A 15071-nucleotide genomic window follows, 5' to 3' on the forward strand; every position below is an offset into this window, starting at 1 on the left:
CGATATTGTGGGAATTAGTTTCCCATTTCATGCAAATTGGGAATTAAATATTTATTTTTCCATATTAAGCGAAAAGACTCATCGATTAACCATAAATAATCCCAACTTTGAGGGGTATTTTCTTAGAGTAAATCGGATGACTTGCTATTGCAAGTTTTATTTTTTTAAAAAAAGATAAATTAAAATAAAATGTTGAAAAAAATATTACAAAAAGTATTCAAAAAAAATGATTTTTTTTATTATTTAGAATTGTTTATGTAAATTTTCAAAATTTTTCTCTAATTTTAAATTAATTTTCAATTTACTTTTTTTTGGTGAATTACCTACTATTACTATAGCAGGTCATCGAGTTACCCAAGTTTACTCTAGGCAAATACCCCTTAAAGTTAGAATTATTTATGGTTAATCAATAGTTGAGATTATTGTAGGAAAATCATGAAAATATTGGATTATTCTAGGTAATTTTTCCTACAACTCGTCTTTTTATGAGCCCGTCTCACCATGAGACGGGCCCATATAATTAGTCCATTTCTTTAATTAATTACTTTAAGATCGTTAGTGATCGTTTTAAGGTTATAAGTAATCACTCTAAGACTATAAAAATGAATATTTTAAGATTGTAACTGATCATTTTAACGTTATAAGTGATCACTTTAAGACAAATAGTATATATTGAGTCAGTCCAATTGAGATAGTCTCACTCTTATTTGAGAATTGTTTTTACTATTATATATACTATATAACCCTAACTATTAAATATTAGTCTTGTTTTTCTAATTTTTTGGATGGGCCTAAGGCACAAGCCCATGTTGCCCTGAGCCGGCCCTTGTGTGTTGTGTAGAATCTCATAAGTGCATATATATATATATATATATATATATATATATATATATATAACCTCATTATTTACGTAAGGTTAAGGTAAACTAAACACTACTTTGCATTAGAATTCCATATGATCCTAATTTTGGGTTTATAGGTTTACTAATTACTACTTTTTTCAAGCGTTGTTAAGAACACTGATTTTTTTCCAAAAATCAATTCTAAAAATTTTGCAACACGCGATTACGTCTTCATTGCTTCGGTGCTTCCTATATTAGTTATCCCTATTTCTGTTCTGTGTTCTTCCTTCCAGAATCCAGCCTCCTCCGCCAGCACCGCAGCAGCCCGCCCAGCCTACTCCTCCAGAGGGCAGCCGGAAGCCTGCGGCCACCGCTTAGTCGCCCACCACCACCAGAGTATATACTCTTTACTGTTTTTCTTTCTTCCCCTAAAAGTTTGAATTTCAATTGTTAATTTGTCATAGATTTTCCATTTATTTGAATGTTAGTTGTTAAACAATTTTTTTAACTTTGTTCATTCATGATTGATGATTATTCAATACCTCAAATCATATTTGTTAATCAATTTAGGACTTATATTTAATTTGTTGGAATTTATTAGCGTTTCAATTGATTATTAATTTAATTCTACTATTGATATAGGTACTTTGTTTGAATTTCTTGAAATAAGAGTTTATGTGATTGATTAGGGTTTTTGGCTATACACTTTCAAGATTGGGAGGATGTTAAATTTATTGTGTTGTTTTTTAGGTTTTAAAATTTTGATGAATCTAGCAATTAGGTTAGTTGATTTTTTGAATTTATTAGAATTGGGTCTTAATAAATGTTGAATTATTTCTCATTTGATTAGTTTGATATTGCATTTGGTAATTTTCTAAGGTTTTGTCAGGTTGTAGGAATTTTCCATTTGGTATTGGGTCTCATAATAGTATATTTTATTGAAGTATGCTGAATTGAGGAAATACTTGTTCCCTCTTTGTCTTAAAATTATATCCTATCCTTACGTCGAAAGTGCTAAATTCTTACTCTATTATCAATCCTCATGAAATTGCTATAATCGAAAATACACAAAGATTAAATAGTGTTAAAAACATTAACATTGTATTCATATATTTAAAATAATGCTTAAATGGTCACATTATGTGCTGTTTTCAAAATATAAAAACTCTACTGAACGATTGCGTATTGATCAAATAATGCTGAATGTGAATTTTTTATTTAAGTTATTGACATCAATCTAAGCCAGAATCATTGAATTTTTCTGTTTTTAAAAATGGTAAATTACTTGATTTAATAAATTTTTGGAAGAGCTAAACAGTTAGTTTATTTAATTTGTCACTTAAGCTAATAACAACCAACAAAATCCTTCCATCTGGTGTAGCTCAATGAGAATGACATGGAATTTTCCGGTTTTTTTATTAGATTGTATGATTTATTTGTCACTGAAGCTAATAACAACCAATAAATTCCTTCTATCTAGTGGAGCTCCATGATAATGACCCATAGAATTTTTCAGTCTTTTATTAGATTGTATGATCATATGGTCGAATATTACATATAACTATGGACTGAGTAAGTACTAGGATATTCTCTGAAATTATATTATATTTTATTAAGGAACAATTGACATTAATAATCCAACCTTTTGCTCATCAGCTGTGAATAATCTCACCTTTAGATTATTTTCCAATAATCCAACATTTTCCCTTAGTTCACTGTGAATAATCCAATCTTTATTTTAGTTTGCTAGTAGCATACCTTATTTATATCTATTAATAGTAATATGGTATAATCGTAATATGGTATGTTGTGTGCAAATATATGACAAAGTTTTGATTATTTGAAAATAATCCAAATATGAATTTCACTAAATATTTCTCACTCGTATTCAGATCAATTGTTCCGTTTGTTTGTTGATATTGTTCACCAATCACTTTTAGTTAGTATTTTATTCTTGCAATTAAAATATATTCAAGTAGAATCTTGTTTAATTCATTTCGATATAAACTTTATTGATATTAACTTTATATAGTTTTTCATCAAGCGCAATTAGAGATATTAAAAATTGAAATAATGCACCAATAAGTGTGCAAGATTAAATAGGAGATTTGATTAGAATGAAATTGAATAATTTTTTTGGGAAAATTGTAAAAAGTAAATAAACATTTGCTCGATCCGCTCAAAATAAACTCAACTAATATTTATTTTTCAATAAACTTACATTTTTGATATAATTGTTGAAAATAAACTCATTTTTTATGATTTCTGATTTTTGACTTATATTTTTTTATATTATTTACCCTAATTTTGTTGAGATGAAGACTTTCCATAAATTTCGTTTCATAAATTTGACTCGCCTTGTGTTCTTTAGGGTCCAAACCCTGTTGGTTGTTAATTCATAGACCTAAATTTAGTTATGTTTTTGCCGTCTGCAGAAACTTCTCTTATCGGTTTTCACTCTCCTAGGGTGAAAATGGTCAAAAGATTTGGCCGGAAGCGTTCATATAAAACACCAGTGTTGTCATCGGCGGTAATTGAAGAGCGTATAGATAAGTGTAAATTAACTCATCTTTGTCCTGACGAAATCGCCGACCATCTGTACTCCGCTTTTCCCGACTACAACCACTACAAGCTCATTCCTTTTCGCTCAAAAATTAGGAAAATTCTTCAACAACAATTGCGGAAAAGAAAGAGGGATTGTGCTATAAATGATGAAAAGTATTCTGTGTTGCGGTCCTCTGTTTCCACTAATTCGTTTTCGATGTCATCTCATGATGACAGTGACAGTGAGGATATGTTGAAATTCATGCTTAGGGAAGGATATAAAGATAATTTGAAATTTACTGAAAATTCGAGGGACTGTGCTAATTCGAAGGATTCGGGTGAACTATGTAGCAAAATAATCGAAGAAGAAAGAGGTGATGACGAGAAAGACCTACAAAGAGGTGTTGGGCCAAGTTTTAGAGATTTCGGAGGGATTAAGAAGCTGCTGGAAGATTTAGAATGGGATGTAATTCAGCCTTTACGACACCCAAAGTTAATGCGGCTTATGGATGTAAAGCCGATTTCTGGGATTTTGCTTTATGGTCCTCCTGGTTGTGGTAAGACACGGTTAGCTCAAGCCATTGCTCACGAGACAAGTCTTCCTTTCTATCAGATATCCGCCCCTGAACTCGTCTCTGGTGTCTCCGGTACTTATTATCTCTCTTTGTGTTGTTTTTTTTCTTTTGCGTTATGGAAATCGGAAATTCGATAATGTTTCAAGCATTTATGGATATATAAGGTTGATTGATCCAAAACATGATTTGTCCTGTTTGACATGTTAGTTAAACTTAAGTCTGAGTAGGCTATTATGGTTGATGTCATTAGGGAGTGTTTGGTGCGGCAAGTGGAAAATGTGAAGGGACTACATAAAGAGAGATAAGGGTAATATTAAGTGTTTGTTTGGTATAACAAGATGTAAGGGAAATGAAAAGAAGAGATAGAATATATTGAAAAATGAGTAGTAATAATTTGGAGGTATCCATTACCCTCATGAAAGTTAACAAACACTAAGTAATGGAGTCAGCTAAAGTGAATCCTTTACTTAACTTGAAAGTTCATACCAAACACAATTCCAAACAAAATTGTGCACGACAGTCAGATTAACTTAACAAATTTGTTTTTCTAAGCTCTAAATATTTTAACAATTTTGCCAATCTGAAAGTAAAGTCGGTATTTATTGTTGCAAATTAACAATTTGCAGTCTTATATGCTCACAAAACTATTTGTCATCCATAAGGACTATTGAAGCTTTGGATGTGACATATCAATTCATTTAGAGAATCAGATGCACAAGATTTCCCAAATTGGTGAGCTTAAAGACTAGTTATAACTGGTATTTCTGTCTTATGATAAGCTTAAAGTTGGCCTAAAAAGGTCTGGGTATCATATGTATGTGTATGCTATTACGCGCTGATGCTTCAAATAATCAGATTGCCAAAAATATTATCTCAAAATCAAGGGTTTGAGCTTTAATGATGGCGTTTGCATATCCTGTTGTCCATTACTCAAATGATCCAACTTCTGCTTTGATTTCTTTATCGTTGCTAAATTTAGGTTTTGGGTTTTGATAATTGCTCTTATGTTCATAAATTTTGATATAACACAGCAGTAGGTCATAACTGGTATGAAGTTTGCTTTATTAGAACAACATTTTGGGTGTCAATGCTTGTCTATTTGTCGGTCTGTACATATTTCTTTATTTTTAGTTCCTATTGGATCTTCAATGCTTTGGAATGGCTGAACTGAAGTTTGAATAGCTTGGTTTTATTCATTGAACCTCTTGTTTTTAGTGAAGGTTTTGGTAATTTGAACTGTTGCATTTTAACGTCTCGTTTGGGCTGTTTTTGGCTCAAAATTTGAGCTGCTTTTTCTAGTGCTCCAAAATTGATGTTTAAACTTCCCCTGGAATGATCAACCTTTAGACCTGCCCTTGGTAAAGACACTAGTTTAACAGTTCTGGTTGTTTTGAATTAATTTGTGGACATGCTGAGTAGCTAAAAAAGCTAATACTCTCTTGCTCCTTATTGCAAGCTCCATTTGTTGTAGTGGGTACTATTCCATAGTCACTCTTAATTTGTACTATTTTATTCTTAATCTTAAGTTGAAGCATAGTCAACAGGATCTTATTTGATTATTTCCAATGTAAATTTTATTAATATTAAATTTTTAGTTTAATTTTTAATTATGCATAATTATAAATGCTAAGGATTAAATTAGTATATTGGATAGTGTGAAATATAAAAATGGTTTTTGCACTTTCAGAGGGAGTATTACTTTAGTGCTAGTTTCTTGTTGTTTTCCATGCCTGTACTATTTTTGTGACTAAAATATCTCAACAAGTATTCTGCATGACAATTTTTTACTGGCCCTATTAAAATTTTTCACCTGAAGTTTAGCTAACACAGAGTTAGAGACGCTATGCTGCTTTTGCATGATGTACTATTGATTTGAATCTCACCTTTTGGGATTGATGATATTAATACTTAGGTGCATCGGAGGAGAAGATTCGTGAATTATTCTCAAAAGCATATAAAACTTCTCCTTCAATTGTATTTATTGATGAGTTCGATGCAATTGCTTCAAAGAGAGACAATATGCAAAAAGTGGCAGACTGTCGTATTGTTAATCAATTATTGACATGCATGGATGAGTCTCATAAGCCTGTGAAGCGGAATGGTGAGATTGCAAATTGTGAACCTGATGAACGATTAGGTTATGTTCTTGTTATTGGAGCTACCAACAGGCCTGATGCTATAGACCCTGCATTGAAGAGGTGTGGGAGATTTGACAAAGAGATCCTATTACCAATTCCTGATGAAAAGGCAAGGGCTGAGATACTCTCCTTATTGACATTAAACAAAAGAGTTGATGGTGACCTTGATATGGCAAAAATAGCCAGGGCAACTCCAGGCTTTGTTGGTGCTGATTTAGTACACCTGGTTAACAAAGCTGGAATTCTTGCCATGAAAAGGTTCATCATTCATCAGAGGTTGGATCCAGGCGTTCAACTAGCGGAGGATCAACTGGATGAATCTCCTGAAGAGTTGGAAAAGCTCAAGATTTTGATGGTTGATTTCGAGGTAAACTGACATATTGGCTTACAATATATACGAATATATAAGCAAAGATCTCTGTGTTTTGTGCACTGTAATTGTTTGAGGGGTGACTTATTTTAGAGAGTTACATTTGCTGTTTTCACCTTTATATCTTTGAATTTATTAGATCTCAATTTAACTTCTCTATTTATTAGTATAGATGAACTCTTTGAACTTGTAAGCAATTAAATCTGATCATTTAGAGTTTTAAACTTTCAAGTTTGTTTATAAGCATTTTTTTTTGTGCAATTTTTGGTTTTATTCTTGGAACATAGCTTTGACCTTAATAATGTAGTTGAGACTAATGACCTGCATTCTGAGCTCTATACAGGAGGCAGCTAAATTGGTGCAACCCTCATTACGAAGGGAAGGCTTCTCTGCCATTCCAAAGGTGACATGGGAAGATGTTGGAGGACTGAAAGAATTAAGAAGAGAGTTTGAACGCCATATTGTTGGGCGCATAAAATACCGTCAGCTTGATGAGGTAATAATGAGATTGCTATATCACGTAAACAATGTTTGTTTTGCCTTGATTTTGCAGAACTGAACTTATTTCTACCAACTAAAATTTAATTTTTCTTGACCAAAGCTAAATTTTACTGTTTTTGATTGACTTTTAGTACTTCGGTGTTTTTTCTACGGAGTTAGCAATTCTTGATGTTTTTCTTGTGTAGTTATTGAATTTGAAATTTGTTGATTTAATTGATATATACATGGTGTCCTAAATGGCTTTTAAGAATCATTTGTCTTATATGTACTTAAGTAGATCTAAGAAGTCAAATATGGCGCATTACTAAACTGACTAAGGCTTGTATAACCACAAAACAACCAATTTAAACTGGAGACAAAATTGGCTGTACCCGAATCCCCCGTAAGATTAAAGCCGTAATCCTAAAAGGATTGAGTCAGATGCACAAATCATGATATATATATATATATATATATATATATATTTCCTTTGAATTCACTTGAATCCTTCTCTGTTGCTCGCTTTTTTATCATGATATCAAAAAGCCATTCTATACTTCCTTTCTTCAGTCCCTTCTATTTAAAACATTCTTAGTGTATGAAAACTTTCTAAATCATCTTTGTGACACTAATTTATCATTTTCTGATTTGTTGCCCCTTGATTTTGGCAGTAGACATGCCGCTATTACTTTAACATGAGTCTGACCTTTTTAATTGCAAATTTACGTGTGTTTGACCTTAAAATAGAAAACCTGAATTTATTTAACGAATCAAAGCAAATTGCGAATCATGTTACCCTGGCTAAAGTACATTTGGAGATTTGCATGTGTTGCAGTTCTTTTATCTAATATTGTAGAGTTTTCAAGTATAGATTTATGGTTTGGAAGATTGTTTGAAGCTAGGAGGTTGCCTTGAGCCCCTTTTGCTGCTAGTGCTACTAGGTGTTTTTCTGAGTTGGTTGTTATGGAGGCCATAGTGTAGTATGTTTGAAAGATGTCACCCTTATGTGTTTTTTTAATGTCAGAAGTAAGGAGGAATGAAAAATATATAAGATTGGACAAAATTTTCTTTAGTCACTATCTCTAGGATTCTTAGTTTTAATTCCTCTATAAAAGCACTTTGTCTTGTTATCAATAATTAGCTTACTATACAAGATTTATAATCTCTCAGCATCATCCAGTTGTGCCTTAAAGATAGATTCATTCAACTTACTAGCGTTTTGGATTCCTTCATCGGTACTATGTTTTCTTGTTTAGTACTATGATTGAAGGAATTTCATTTCTTTTTTCCATCTTTCATATCGGAAATAATGGAGCACAGAAGTGCACATTGGTTATTTGAAACGATGCATTGTCTATATATTTTGCAGGGGTCAGCTATGGATGAAAAAGGATATGTTGTTACTTTGTGGTTATTAATTTATTTCTGCTTGCTAACTTAGGCAGAACAATGATTGACATTCTTGGTGTTGCTGTGAAGTTAATTCATAACACTTCTAGAAGCTAGAAAGTAGAGTGGATAAAAGTTTCTCTTACTTTTCAAGATTTATGAATTGTTAATATATTTCTAGAGAAGCCTATAACCATGAAAGAACATTTTTTTTTTCTTGATTCTTTTTCCTGCTTCTTGAATCATTATCCGTTCATTATTGTTGTGGGTTTCTTTAAGTTTATTTAATATGCCTTTAAAGGCTGGAAAGTAGAGTGGGTACATTTTTTTCTTACTTTTTAACATTTCTCAGCCGTTAGTTATCCTTCTATAAGCCTATAAACATGAAAGAACAATATCTTTCTTGTTATTGATTGTTCCTCTTTTGCTTCTTGACTCACTCCTCTAGTCTACTGCTTATTGTTTTTGCAAGTTAGTTTCACTATGCCCTATATAAGCTAGAAAGTAGTGTCGATAAAAGTTTCTATTCTTACTGTTCGAGGTTTATGAGTCGTTACTTGTTAGTTATCCACAAGCGTATAGCCATGAAAGAAAAATACTCTTACCTTTGTTATCCTTGAACATTTCTCCTTGCTTCTTGATTCACTCTACTGCAAATACCTATGTTACTCGGACTCTTGATTTTGATTCGCATAGCCGTGTCCGATCCTCGATGCTCAAAGTCCCAAACATTGGTTATTTCAGGCGTAAATTGAACGTATATTCCAAATAAATTGACGCGTTAGATACCCGGACATGTAGCAATACCTGATTCCAATACCTAGATCTGATTAACATAGGAAAAAACTTTATTATCAAAGTATTTTATGTGATGAATAATCTCAGTCTGCAATTATCCTGCTTCTGACTTTGGCAGATAGCTGGAGTGGAATCTGCGACAGATTTCTTGCTTTTTGGGCCCCCTGGTTGTGGAAAGACTCTGATTGCCAAGGCTGTAGCTCATGAGTCTGGAGCAAGTTTTATCCATATCAAGGTTTTCCCTTGCCTTTTTAATTTTGGCATCTCATTGGTTGTGTAGCCTTCTCTTTTATCTACACTTTTAAGTTATTGAATCTGTTGTTTTTGTTCTTTGTACACGGAAGGGCCCTGAACTTTTAAACAAGTATGTTGGTGAAAGTGAATCACATATAAGGATGTTATTTCATCGCGCTAGGACCTGTTCTCCATGCATACTTTTCTTTGATGAGGTACTTATCTTTTGCTGTTTTGCTATGACTTACATGTTCTAGTATGTTTCAAATGCAAGAGTCTTATCTGGAGTACTCACACCAGAAGTACAGAACAGCTTTATTTTGCATTAGAATCTACTTTTATCTGTGTTTGATTTTCTTCTACTTTTGTGATTCAAGTTTTCAACAAAACTTGTCTTCAAGTAACTTCCATTTGACATAGAAATGAAACTGTCCGAAAGTGATAATGAGTAGATGATGACTTATAATAATGTTAATTGAGCTAAATCTTACCTTTCTGCCAGGTGGATGCTTTGACTGCACAGCGTGGGAAAGAAGGGAGCGGCGTTGTAGATCGACTTGTAACCCAGGTTCTGATAAAGTATCGAACATTTTTACTTTGATTGAAGTTTGTATGTATATTTTCTGACAAGGTTTGCATTTTACTGCAGCTTTTGATCGAGTTAGATGGCGGAGAAGATCGTCGTGGTGTTTATGTAATTGGGGCTACAAATCGGTATGAGTTACTATCTGATGAGCCTTGATGATTCAATGATTTGACATGTGGTTTTTGGTAATTGAGGGTCAAATTATGTGGTTTTGCTAGACCTGAGGTGGTGGATCGGGCACTCCGGAGGAACGGGAGATTCGGAAATCTCTTGTACGTGCCACTACCTAAACCTGATGAACGTGGTTTGATTTTAAACGCTCTGGCTAGGAAGAAACCGGTAGATGCGAGCTTGAACCTGTTTGATCTGGGCAGAAGTTCAATTTGTGAAAATTTTAGTGGTGCTGACCTTGTTGAACTGGTTTGTTTCTTCTGTTTTGATGTACCAAGTGTACTGCATTGTTTTATAACTTTCGTAAATGTATTCCTGAATCTGTTCGCAGTAGGTTTAGCTTAATTGGTCTGTGCTAATGCTTGACAGATGAATGAAGCTGCAATGGCTTTGCGGGATGAGATGCTAACTGCTTTCAAAGATGAGCCGACATCAGGGAAGGGTGTTTTAGCATCTCCTGATTTCACTATTAAGCAAGCTCATTTTGAACTTGCACGACGTAGAGTTTTCCCTTCTGTGTCTGAAGAGGTATATTTCATTCTTCATTAAAAATTGTTATGCCCTACATTAGTCATTTTTGATCGAGACACTTTTTTGTTATTCCATTTTATTCTGGAGCAGCAAAGACAGTACTATGATATGTTGTCAAAGAAGTTTAGAGCAACTTCAAATTTTCCAAGGTAAGCCCGGGCTCATTGGATAGTTGGACAACACAAGACCTTGATAGATATCGGATATGGGTCGTCTTGCCAATCACCTACCTTCCCGAGCCCTGGCAATTAAGCGGGATTTATTAGGTACAGTGGATGGATTGCATTGTTGGAAATTTGTTATTGAATTTAGGGGTGGTGGTTCTGGCCGGTTCAAGGTGCACCGATCGCTTAGGATTTTGTTATTGTTGGGAACTTGTTACTAATTCTTTCTTCCAACATAAAATTAGAAGAGAATCATTAGTTTATTACTTTTTATGTTCTTTTGAAACCCTTCTACCTTTTTGTTTCTTTCACTGTTACCATTCTTTTTTCTACTGAAATTAACATTTCTTATTCCTCTTTCAAAAAATTGTTTTTGAAAGAAAATGAGAACAAATAAATACTATCAAATTATCAATGCATTAACCCAAAATGACCAATTCACAATTCGTTTCTCTCTCTTCAATATATATGTAATAAGAAAATGAGAACAAAAAGTTGTTGATGAAATCCTCTTTTGTGAGAGTTATAGAATCAACAATGGTACCGCAAATTTTAAATCGGGGTCCGAGCAAGATAAATTTTTGTAGTGGTGGTAACGATACAATTTATGGTGGTGGCAGCAGGCAGCGGGTAATTTTTGTTCAGTTTATTTGATAATATAATTTTTTATTGTACTATTGTTTTTTTTTATTTGAATTATGTTGTAAAAGGAGAGGTATTTAAACCTCACTCAAGGATCACAAGTATGAAGTTTAAGTGTGTGTTTGTGTTGTGTCTTAGTGTAGGAATCAAGAATGCAATATAATGATGAATGACAATAATAAGAAAATAATCAACACAAAGATTTAAGGTGGTTCATCAATCTTGGGCTATATCTTCCTTCTAGCTTAGGATTTATATTAATGTGTTTAAAGGAGATAATGCAAATTTAAAGGAATTACAATGGAGATAAGTGTAAGGGAAGAGAGGAGCTACTTAGGGAGTATTTTACGTAAGCAAGAGAGAGTGCTCTTAGATGAGAGTTTGGTGCAATAATAAAGTCCTAGAACTAATTTACACTTCTCTATACGCTCTTCAATTACCGCCGATGACAACATTGGTGTTTTATATGGACGTTTTCGGCCAAATCTTTTGACCATTTTCACCCTAGGAGAGTGAAAACCGATAAGAGAAGTTTCTGCAGACGGCAAAAACATAACTAAATTTAGGTCTATGAATTAACAACCAACAGGGTTTGGACCCTAAAGAACACAAGGCGAGTCAAATTTATGAAACGAAATTTATGGAAAGTCTTCATCTCAACAAAATTAGGGTAAATAATATAAAAAAATATAAGTCAAAAATCAGAATTAAATAAAACAAAAACTTGGACGAGACGGTCTCATTATCATCATCATCATCGTACCCAGTGTATCCCGCTTATAGACAAACAATGGTCAGGGTCTGGGGAGGAAAGATAGACGGCAGCTCATAACGAGACGGTCTTATAATGAGACCATCAATTTGGGCCGGCCCAATTCGCACGCGTAATAACATTTTAATTTTTTGAGTATTTATCAATTTTGACTTTAAAGGTATCAATTTTGAAAATTGATACCTTTAAGGTCAAAATTGATATCTTTAAGATCAAAATTGAAAAATGCCCAGAAAATTTAAAAAAAAAATACCCGGGTTGTTGCACGCACGAATTGGGCCGACCCAAATTGACGGTCTCATTATCAGGTCGTCTCGTCCAAGACCAGCTGTATAAATAATTGTAGAGATTTTATAATGTAGGCTCAATGGCATACCCATGTTAGAAAGGCGTAACGGAGGGAAGCGAAGCCTAAATACGCTAGGAAAGATTGGACATCATGACTTTAAAGTGTATTAATGAAATAAGACTATTTGTATGCAATAAGATGATTTTAGGCATGGAAAATTAATGTAAATAATAACACCTAGATTTAAGGTGGTTCACCATTCATAAAGTTGTATTCACCATCTTATGCTAATGTAGGATAGAAGAGCTTGAAGCTCAGTACAACATAAAGGAATTACATTAATATAGCATTTCGAGTGTTAGGGAGAAATTAATAATGGAGTAGAAAATTACATGTGGCAAGGAGACGGATATGAAACGCTTTAGTTAATAGCTTGGCTCTACATATAGCAGAGGGAATGCACTCATATTGATAGCCAAAGTTAGGGTATTAACAAATGAACGCGACAATACTCAAAGGCCGTCAAAAAATGCTTTAATAGGACTGCTCGTTAGAGCACTTTATGTGCTCGTTTGAGCAGTGTATTGCATACTCAATTCTAATTTGTTTGTACTTTTTAATTACGCGTTTCTTTAGTCACTTACCTTGCTCTCGTGATTCTCAACAATTGTAGCATGTTTTCCATGCGCAGTAAAGTATATCAAAACGCATCCCTTGATCAAATCTAACTATCAATCAAAGTATATACCCGAATTTCTTCTACATAGTAAATATCATATTAGTTATAACACTATGACCAAGACTATGAACACTCTAGTCACACTACTACAATCCATCATCATCCTACCCAGTATATTCCGCTCATAAAAAACTATGAACAGGGTCTGGGGAGGGAAGGACGGCGGCAACTCATACTCATAAAGGAGAGCGCGACCAAAGGGAGTCCCTCGACTCGAGAAAGATTAAGAGAAGCCCCTACGTTGTGGGAGATAAAAAGCGCAATAGATAAAAAAAATACGTAAAAATTATAAAACTATAAGAGAACAATACAACCAATAAAACTAATAGAAATGAAAAAAAAAAAAAAAAAAAAAAAAACCAAACCCTAAAGGTACCCTAAAATTGAGGTTTGCCTAATGAACTATCATGAATGTTTTTAGAAAAGTTGTAAAATTACAAGTCACATTTGTATTGGAAGGGAAACTATATGAATTAAAGAATTTTTGCCCTCAATAAAGTCTTTGGGAACTTAATTCCCACCCTAAGTTCATGAGAAACATATATTTCATGGTATCGCTTAAGTAGGAGTATTTTCTCTAGATCAAACCACTATCTAAAATAACGTTTTGATATTTTTTTAGCAAACTACTATATGAGATGCCAGTATATCCAAACTATAATTTTGAGGGAAAAAAAATCTAAGAGTAAACCGCCATCTAAGATGACGGTTTACCTTATTTAAAAAATTTTTAATAAAAAAATTAGACTCTGCGAAAAATTATGGGCCAAAGTTGCAAATTGATTTAGTTAAAAACTAAACGCAAGGTATTAGTTTATTGATTGTATGCTAGCAAAGTTGTCCATGAAATGTTGTAGGGGGGTGATTGCGGGTTTGAATCTTATTGTAAAAAGACAATATTGTAGAATAGACTTAGTTAAATTTATAATTAGTATTTGAGCTTAAATTTTTAAGACGTTTTAGTAATTTCTATAACAATGTAAATATTTGAAATAGTTTCTAACTTTCTATATTACAATTAAATATAATTATTTATTGAAATAGTGAAGTATATAATTAGTGTCCTTGTTAATTTAGTTACTACACTTATATGCACTAATATTGAGTTACTAGGTCTGCTTAGTTAATACTCAATACACTTATCAAATATAGAAGTATATATCGTATATATGCACGATACTCAGTGATAGTGTTAATAATTTTTAATATATATATATATATATATATATATATATATATATATATATATATATATATATATATATATATATATATATATATATATATATATATATGATCAAATAAGAAGGATTTTAAAATGAGAAGGATTTTTGTTTGATTTTGTTTTGTTATTATATACACAAAAAAGGATACTATGTTATAAAGTAAAAACATTCAAAAAATTTATGTCATAGTACTTTTCTGTTTAACATAGTTAATTTTACAATCATGTATTTTGGCTCAATCGTGACCATAGATTTTTTTATTTTAGTGAAATCAAGGGTGTAGAGTCCTTCTTACCCATCTCATTTTCAATACCCTTCTCATTGGATCTCTTCCCTATATATGTGTGTAATTTACAAGCATAACATTTTATTGATCAAAAAATATACTCCCTTCATCTAAAAATGTTTGGACTATTGTACTATAAAAACCCTAACAAAAATTAGGCAAATGGTGTAAAATGCAAACTATTTGAGATGGAGGGAGTATTATAGAATTGGCTATTGTTTAATATATATTGTCAAAATTAGGGATGAAAACGGATCGAATTTAGATTGAGTGAAATTTTTTCTTAATTTAAATT

At 32.7% G+C, this 15071-nt stretch overlaps 1 protein-coding gene across 2 annotated transcripts; it reads left to right on the forward strand.

Annotated features, from left to right (window-relative positions):
* The first annotated feature begins 909 nt into the window (after positions 1 to 909).
* On the forward strand, positions 910 to 11266 carry LOC130817644 (cell division control protein 48 homolog C-like). Of its 2 annotated transcripts, none has more exons than XM_057683472.1 (11): positions 910 to 1238; positions 3278 to 4033; positions 5874 to 6466; positions 6813 to 6965; positions 9255 to 9371; positions 9481 to 9585; positions 9873 to 9938; positions 10020 to 10084; positions 10175 to 10376; positions 10497 to 10655; positions 10749 to 11266. In XM_057683472.1, the coding sequence occupies exons 2-11, from the start codon at positions 3316 to 3318 to the stop codon at positions 10809 to 10811; spliced, it is 2241 nt and encodes a 746-aa protein (XP_057539455.1). In that variant the 5' UTR covers positions 910 to 1238; positions 3278 to 3315; the 3' UTR covers positions 10812 to 11266. The 2 variants fall into 2 exon arrangements, with proteins under 2 accessions (XP_057539455.1, XP_057539456.1); XM_057683473.1 differs by having other exon boundaries at positions 927 to 1238; positions 3309 to 4033.
* The last annotated feature ends 3805 nt before the right edge of the window (positions 11267 to 15071 follow it).

Source organism: Amaranthus tricolor, chromosome 7, assembly GCF_026212465.1.
Source record: "Amaranthus tricolor cultivar Red isolate AtriRed21 chromosome 7, ASM2621246v1, whole genome shotgun sequence".
NCBI lineage: Eukaryota > Viridiplantae > Streptophyta > Magnoliopsida > Caryophyllales > Amaranthaceae > Amaranthus > Amaranthus tricolor.

What these genes read in the sequence shown, in the direction of transcription:
- LOC130817644 (XM_057683472.1), top strand. Translation starts at nt 3,316, where the DNA reads ATGGTCAAAAGATTTGGCCGGAAGCGTTCATATAAAACACCAGTGTTG. An exon ending in TTTTGATGGTTGATTTCGAG is followed by an intron (nt 6,467 to 6,812) that starts GTAAACTGACAT and finishes AGCTCTATACAG; the next exon opens with GAGGCAGCTAAATTGGTGCA. An exon ending in TAGATCGACTTGTAACCCAG is followed by an intron (nt 9,939 to 10,019) that starts GTTCTGATAAAG and finishes ATTTTACTGCAG; the next exon opens with CTTTTGATCGAGTTAGATGG.